The 8,060-nt window shown below is 42.8% G+C and overlaps 2 protein-coding genes across 4 annotated transcripts; one reads left to right on the top strand and one right to left on the bottom strand.

Annotated features, from left to right (window-relative positions):
- The first annotated feature begins 273 nt into the window (after positions 1-273).
- On the top strand, positions 274-2,818 carry LOC148175713 (carbohydrate sulfotransferase 5-like). Its single transcript, XM_088034943.1, has 3 exons — positions 274-1,216; positions 1,262-1,441; positions 2,179-2,818. The coding sequence occupies exons 1-3, from the start codon at positions 543-545 to the stop codon at positions 2,495-2,497; spliced, it is 1,173 nt and encodes a 390-aa protein (XP_087891069.1). The 5' UTR covers positions 274-542; the 3' UTR covers positions 2,498-2,818.
- A 952-nt stretch (positions 2,819-3,770) lies between these two features.
- On the bottom strand, positions 3,771-7,999 carry G9a (histone-lysine N-methyltransferase G9a). 3 transcript variants are annotated; one of them, XM_088034928.1, is made up of 12 exons: positions 7,911-7,999; positions 7,086-7,740; positions 6,898-7,040; positions 6,661-6,851; positions 6,438-6,610; positions 5,932-6,125; positions 5,654-5,886; positions 5,274-5,605; positions 5,025-5,225; positions 4,718-4,977; positions 4,370-4,638; positions 3,771-4,321 (listed from the first exon to the last, which is right to left on the bottom strand). In XM_088034928.1, the coding sequence occupies exons 2-12, from the start codon at positions 7,733-7,735 to the stop codon at positions 4,004-4,006; spliced, it is 2,964 nt and encodes a 987-aa protein (XP_087891054.1). In that variant the 5' UTR covers positions 7,736-7,740; positions 7,911-7,999; the 3' UTR covers positions 3,771-4,003. The 3 variants fall into 3 exon arrangements, with proteins under 3 accessions (XP_087891054.1, XP_087891055.1, XP_087891053.1); XM_088034929.1 differs by having other exon boundaries at positions 7,962-7,994; XM_088034927.1 differs by lacking the exon at positions 7,911-7,999 and having other exon boundaries at positions 7,086-7,904.
- Positions 8,000-8,060: the final 61 nt, after the last annotated feature.

Raw genomic sequence — 8,060 nt, 5'->3', positions numbered from 1 at the left:
AAGTGGAGGACAGAACCGGGCTGGCGCCGCTGAAGGAGCGGAGGTGCCGAAGAATGTTCGGATCCTCCTGTTGACACTAGTGAGGAAATTTCCGCTGTTTTGATAAAACTACGTAGTCTCGGTGGCAATAAATTAAAAATGAAGGCAATTGGACTGATTAAACCGTGGGAGCTATGCAAATCATGCTGGATCCGCCCCTGTCCGACCTCAGCTTTGGACAAAGAGAGTGCGCTCAAGCACAACGCACCAGAAAGAGATGAAGAGCTTGCAGAAAACAGAAAACTGGCCATGAAATTGGTGGGGGCGCCATTCTGAAACCTGAAAATTACTTGTCATTGCTTCAGAAAGGTGCGCAAAGTGTGTCAGTGCAATAAAAAACACCAAAATGTTATAAAATACCGAAAATTACCTCTCATCGTTCATTACTCTGAAATCTAAGTGAAACTCAAGTTACCCAGTGATGGTGTTACAGATTCCTGCTTTAACTGATCAGTGGAAAACAGCCCCCATTATAGCCCCCTTGGAATTGTAATGGTGACATAATGGTCCGCAGAAATGAGTTGTTTTTCGTATTGTTACTAGCCGCCGTGTGTCTTTTTTTTGTTGTTTATAATCAAAAGGACGCCCCCAGATATGCTCGTTTTAAGTATGAAGATTTGTACGAGGAGACTTTAGGGGATGCACACTCGAATTCTTCGGCGATCACGATTAAAGACATTGTTGGGATGGAGTATAGTGCTGTGAGAGCTGGCTTGAAGGACTACCCATTTCCACCAAACCAGAAACTTAGTGACTATACTATGACTACTGGTGGGCGTCCCATTAGGACTGTTATAGTAACCACTTGGCGGTCAGGATCCACTTTTCTAGGGGATGTGATAAATTCGGTGCCTGGAAACTTCTACCATTATGAACCATTACTTGATTATGGGATCATCCAAATCAGGGGACCTCCCTATGCCGATTCGGCTATTGTTAACTTAAAGAACCTGCTAAACTGTGATTATACTCGTCTACAAAATTATTTAGAGTATGGCAAAACGCACACGTACTTATTTATGCATAACACTCGACTATGGGCTCTATGCGAGGCTTTTCCTCAGTACTGCTGGAACGCTACTTTCCTCAGCAGTGTCTGCAAAGTTTTTCCTTTTCAATCGATGAAGACAGTCAGGATAAGACTACGACTAGCCGAAGAACTACTAAAAGACAAAGAGTAAGTCGCAGGAACTCAATCCCCAATTTTATTACTTGTTCTTAGCTTGAACGTCAAAGTCCTGTTGTTGATGAGGGATCCCAGAGGAAACTTACAATCCAGGAAGCACAGGGATTGGTGCCCGGGACAACCCGATTGTGATAAACCAAATCTAGTTTGTGCAGACATGGTGGCGGATTACAGTGCCGCCATTCAGCTGAAAAAGTTGTACCCTGACAGGTTTAGGTGAGATAAGATAAGATAAGAACTGTATCGGGAGGCTTGAGAGGAAAAAGGGTTTGGCTAGCCTGTCAAAACAATCTAGAAATCTGGTGACCCAGCGGAATAAAGTTCCGTTAGTAGTTTCTTCAGACTAAAAACAATTTGTTTTGCGCTAATTACAGTCGAACTTTCACAACTCGAATTTTTCTACTAGTCGAAATTTATTTTATTTCCTTGTGTTTTCCTTGAAATTTATATGTGATGTGAAGATTCACATTTATAAGCGAAAAATGCGTTTGAAATATTGAAACTCTTTTTTTACAATGAAAGACTGTGTGTGCTACTGAGTACATTTATAATTCTCTAAAAAACAATGTTATGAAAAAAATTGTAAGAACAAACGTATACCCTAAAATTTAATAACGGATTATGTACTTCAATACAATTTTTTTTCAGACTTCGAGTTATGGAAGGTCGACTGTAATTTAGAAATGGGCGCAAAAACGTACTTAAGTGAGTTTCGGTGTCTAATGCTTTCTTAACTTTCATTGAACATTAGTAAACTTAAGATCCCACTTTCCAATATCGCGAAAAAAATTTCACTCAAATTAAACAAAACTAGCGATGGAATTTATGAAAGGTAACGGTACGGCATGACATTTCCAAGGATTTGCATGAAGAAGCTTTCACTTGCAGGCGTTGCAGTGGGTGCAATCAATTAAATAGTTGAATAAACAAACTCATTGTTTCCTTTGTTTCAGAGCGATCCGCTATGAAGACCTGTGCATGGATCCCTACACCCACATCAAAGACCTCTTCAAATTCTTCGGCCTCTACTTCCATCGAGCGGTTCGAGAGTTTCTCGATTCGCACACGAAAAGAGACGTGGGTGGAGTTTCCAGCACCACACGCGACACAAAAAGCGCTCCGTTTCACTGGAGAAACGATCTGAACTTTTCGGAAGTTCAGTACATTGAAGAAAACTGTGATCAAGCGATGAAACTTTGGGGATATGTTAAGGCGAGTAATGAGTCACACCTTCGGGAATTTCACCCGCTGACGAATTACACGATACATTAGCTTTAAGGGGTAGTTAAGTTTATTTATTTTTATTTAATGCTGTGGAGGACGAACCACCGACAACGAAAATCGCAGTTCCTACCTCTGGCGGAAATCAAAAGCAGCGAATTTTGACAATTATTGATGCAGGTGCCGCTTTGGTCGCCAGCGAAGTAAAACAAGCGCACAAAAAACTTCGCTGGTAAGAAAGGCGTTGCCTGCATCCGTGAATTTAGTGACATTTCTTTGATATTACGTAGTTTAATTAATTTAAGACACTAGTTAGTTCTCCCGCTTTCTCCGATGGTCGAAGCGGCGTTAAAATCCCAAATCAGTTGGTAGCGCTGTCTGTCACTATTCGGATCAGACACTACTTGATCTCTTTCCATTGCAGCTGCAAAACGTCCTTAAAATTTGCTCAACTAACCACTGCATTCAGATTGTTTTAGTACTTCATGCACTTGTAATTTTAATGGAGCTCGATTTGATTTATGAGCTCTGTGGGTTTTTTTATCTCCCTATTATAGTCAATTGTTTATGTAAGTACCTAGGGGGTGCAACTCATTGAACGCCTTTTCGCGTTTTATATCATGTAGAAGCATATCTTACAAATTTTAAAAACACTAATCATAGGATTGTGCCTTTAAGTTCACGAAGCACAGCGGCGCACAATGACTATGATTTTGAAACGACGGGGATTTTATAGAATTTCACCAGTATGAGCCTAAGCATTAGAAATAAACACGCCACAATCACGTTTTGGGCTTCCAAATGTAGTCTCGTGACCAGGAGCTAGTGCTGGGGGTACTAGGCACTGGTTTAACATTTCTTTCATCTTGCTTGAGCATTTGAAAGTTTAGGTTAGTCGCCTAAGATTGTTAACAGGTTTAGGTTCATATCTGTTGTCTTGTGATTTTATTGTATTTATTAGGTTTAATCCCATTTTGTTGTTTTAGCCTGGATTTTATATTTTGATAAAGAGGATTGTATACTGAGGTGGCCTAAATGGTTGAATCCACTTACTGTAGCTCCACTTACTGGGGTCTTAACTGCACAAAAGGACAAGACCACTACAGTAGTTGATTCTTAAATCTTGTAATTTATGACAATAAAATTTAAGAACCAAGTACTGTGGTGGTTAGTCCTTTTGTGCAGTTTAGGACCCCGTTAAGTCATAAACACGGTATTTGGTGGCGGCTACAGTACAATATTTCACATGTTATATATTCACATAATTTGAATTTTTTATTTACAAAGCGTGCGCTTATTATTCCTCCTCCATTAAAACACCTCCTAGTCTGAAACATATATTTACAAAACTGTGCGAAACGGTTTACAAAATGAAGTGGACACGATCATAAAATTACAAATAAATAGAATTGCTTTCCAATCAGTCAACAACCTTCTGGTCCAAGTCACAATGGAATAACTACTTAAGTATACAAGGAAGGCAAGATCCTAACAACACCAATAAATTAAATAAAAAACAATAACCACTAGCAACTTAATAAAAACTCAACATAACACTCAACCGCACTCTTCTAACCTTCTTTGGTGATTTTGCACTGTTAATTCAATAGTGTCCTCTGAATACCTACATTCTGAACTTCCACAAAGACAGAACAACGATTTGTACTTGGCAACCCAAAACTTTTCCCCATAATCAAAACTCAACTCTTCATCCCCACAAATGTCTCTGTTTGCAAAAAACGCGATCCTTGGAAACCTCAAGTCTTGGTGCTCCACGAAGACTTTAACCGACGTGAGATTGGGGCTGCAGGAATGATTAATGAACCGAGCGAAGTTCCCGTAGAACTTGGCGTCGATGCAGTACGTATCAATATCCTAAAAAAATACAATAAAAGGATTTTTTGGGGTGTAAAACGGACTTACACTAGCACTCTTGCAAACTCTGTTCTCCAAATCGAACAAGAAACTGTCGTCTTCGCGTCGCTCCGCTTCCACATCTGTGATGATTTCGCCGACGTACTCGCACACGAAACTGCCTTTGGGGATTAGGCGCAGTGTACGGATTCCCCAGCCTTTATCTGGCGATTTGAACAACTCGAATCTTTGGGTTAGGCCTTTTTGTACTACGCGATTATTGCACGTGATGACGTTGCAGGAGCAACGATCATTGCACTCGAAGATCATGGGAATATCTGTGAAAATTTGAATTAGTTGAAAAGAAATCTTGGTGTGGACAAAAATTAGTTGGAGTTAGGGCGAAAGGAACTTTACCGGTGTAGCTGAATTCCGGTACCAACTTCCCTTCTTCGTCGTACCAACAACGCACCGATAACTTCCCGCAGAGACACTCATCATCCACGCATCTCTCCACGCACTTGCAAAACTGCAGCGAGCTTATTTTAGTGTCTACTTTGATATCATCGGATGTGACACAGTTCTTTGTGATGTAGTGAAAATCAGTGGGTTGGGGCTCCTGGTCGATGTTATTATAACACTGGATGGGGTTGGTTTCCTTCCCTTTGGAAACATCGCTGCAAAGAATCGTATTAAAACGCGAAGTCCACTTTCATGGTCTTACTTTGATAGGATGACACTGCAGGAGCCGTAGTCGACCGACGCCTGCAGAGTGATATTCAGCGCGATGGGACTATACGAGTCTCCACCAGGGGGCACACAGTCCAGAGGAGATTCACTGTTTTTATTAAGAAGAGTAACATCAGCCCCCCTTGCCAACAACACGACATTGCAGTCGTACATGTCTTGCCGAGCCCCAATGTGTCTATATTTAAAAAAAATCTCAATATGACTTTGTCGTGACGATACTTACAGTGGCGTATCTCCATGGGCGTTGGCAGCGTTGACATCGCACCCTTTTTTCAAGAGTAGTTCGGCGATATGCGCACTGCCACTGAACGCCGCCCAGTGTAAAGCAACGTTGTGCTCCACGTCCCTGAGTGAGGCATCCGCGCCTTTATTAATAAGAAAATTCGCGATTTCTGCATATCCGTGTTCGCACGCCCACACCAGTGGCGTCCACCCACCGTCATCTTGACTATTAACAAAATTTTTAATTGTTGTGGCAGCCCTGATGAGTAACTCACAGGCTTTGAAATTGCCGCTTTTTGCGGCGAGGTGCAAGGCGGTCATGCCGTCCGTTCCCTGGAAAGAGGAGGTTGATGAGGAGAAGTGTGGAGTTGGGAGACTTACTTTAAGATCAATGCTGGCGCCGATTTTTATGAGATATTGGACGATTTCGTTGTTGTTGGCCACAATGGCGGTCATTATGGGGGTGTTTTGGTCTTTGTCGAACGAGTCTGGTTGGACCCCAGAGACTATCAGCATGTGGACGATGGAGACTTGGCTCTTTTGAGCGGCGAGGTGGAGGATGGTTCCTTCGTTACATTCGGGGATTTTTGTGTTAAGATCAACAGTTTTAGAACCTGGAACACTGGTTATAAGACGAAGACTCTCCTAGTTAAAAGTACCTAAGATCACGGCGACTTTCTCAGTAGCACCAGTTTTAATCGAGGTGATTAGGTCGGCGATTTCGTACTCCTCGTCGCCGTATTGTAAAGAGTTTTGCATGTCTAGTGCACCAAGTGGAAGCAGTGGAGGTGTAACACATTTGATTTCGTCTTCATTTTTACAGTTAGTGGGAAAAGCCATTCTAGCAGAAACACTAAAACGTACCAAAATCAAAAGAACGAACAACCCCAACACTGTTAATTTAGTACCACAGAAATTGCAAACTACAGATTAAAATTACGTGTGGCTTCATTCTGCAAATTGATACAAGAGAAAAGAACTGATGTTATTAACGCAAACACAACAAAATGTAAATGTGTACTTTTGCTTTAGTGAAAAGACGCCCACAATGTCACGATACCTGACTTCTGATGAGACAAGATATCAAAAATAAAATTTCCTGCTAGAATTTAGATGATACAAAAATTAAAATCTCCAAAGAAGCACGTATTGTATGGATACTCACCAATGGGCTCTTTGTTCCGGGAGGAAAACGGGCCTCTTTGCCGAGTGCATGGTGATGTCAACTTCATACGAAGGTGTGGAAACCCCACAGTGGGGACAACACTCCACGTTATTAAGAGAAATTTGACAATCCCGATGGAAATGGTGCTTGAAGGCGCATTCCACAAACCGACCCTGCAAAAAACACAATTTACCATCAAGGATTGAATTTCAAACCATCGTACTTGTGTACAGAAGAGGCCACACGTCGGACAACAATTGTGGCGCAGCAACCGGTTCCTGTGAGCTTCGCACAATATTGCATAAGGGACTCTGGTTGAAGGCCTCAACAGCATCGCTTCTTCTGCAGAAATGGGGCGGCTACACCCCACTATCTTCTCGCCGATGTTGTCGACAGCGGCACAGTACGTCGGTTCTAAAACCAAACTTTGGTAAAGTTATCTTGGAGATGGGGGCCTCACCCTCGCCACAAGCCATGTAAAATTGAGTTTTCTGGGTGCATAAACAGAGTCTGACCACGTCGGTTTTAATCTCAGGTTTTTCCTCGCTGATCAGATCTTGTAAACTGTGCTCATCATTATCAGTGGAGTCGTCTTTGAACTTCCTGGAAGCTAATTTAAGTATGGGAAAGGTAAGACTGTTAGATTACCCTGTGGAAAGTCGTCGCGATCTTCTAGTCCCGTTCTCCTCCAAGACGCTCTGATCAGAGTCGGATTCTTTGCTGTTGCTCCTCATCCTCTTCATCTTCTTGTTGTTTCTGCTGTGGTGGTGCTTGTGTTTGTGCTTCCTGTGGTTCCTGTCGTTCTCCTCGACTTCCGCCCCGTCGCTATCATTCCTCTTCGTCTTGATCTTCTCCGATTTGCTCTTTTCCTGTTTCGCCAGAGCCAAATTCTCCAGAATCTTCTGCGTGGGTTTCAACTGTCTGGTAAGCCTCTGGGGCTTACTGGCTTCGTTGTACGACTTCTCCTTCCGCGCGATGGCGCTCTGCAGCACCGACTCGTTGCAGTCTTTACTGCGCCTCCTCGCCGACCTCTTCAACACGGCTTCGTCCTCCACGCCGCCACTTTTTCTCAACGGCCGCTTCGCCACGTCTTTCAAACCTCGAACAGGCGACTCCGCCGTCGGTTTTTTGAACGATAGAATGATTCGAGGCTTGTCTTCGCTGTCGTTTGTACTTTCTTCAGTCTTGACGTTCACTTCTTCTGCAATGCTGCTTGAAAGACTAGAATCCATCGAGGTTTCGGTGATCTGCTTGTCGTCACACGTTGGTTTGTCAGTCTTGTTGAATTCGCTCTTCATTTCGCCTAGAATTTTATCTATGATATTCTTATCCTCACCTTGGCCGTTGGATTCTCCGGATTCGCTGTCACCAGAGTTCATCCTGTTTTAAAACACTAGGAGTGAATTTTACGCTGCTGTGAACGCGAACGGAGAGGAAAACGGCCGTTTTCACATTGTATCACTGATATGTTACTGGAAATTTAAGCGAATTCGACGGGAATTGGAGTGTCAACACAAACATTACCAAAGACAAGCCTGCTCTAGTCGGGACGCGAACCAAATTACAGGAATCTGTTTCTTGGGTAATGTAAAGGGTGCGTTCGACTACGCGAGGGGTGCGTGC

Source organism: Gnatocerus cornutus, chromosome 4 (genome assembly GCF_029298725.1).
Source record: "Gnatocerus cornutus isolate USDA-ARS CGAHR chromosome 4, icGnaCorn1.1, whole genome shotgun sequence".
Lineage (NCBI taxonomy): Eukaryota > Metazoa > Arthropoda > Insecta > Coleoptera > Tenebrionidae > Gnatocerus > Gnatocerus cornutus.
Note: the sequence above shows the minus strand (reverse complement) of the source record. Positions and strands in the feature narration are given on the sequence as shown.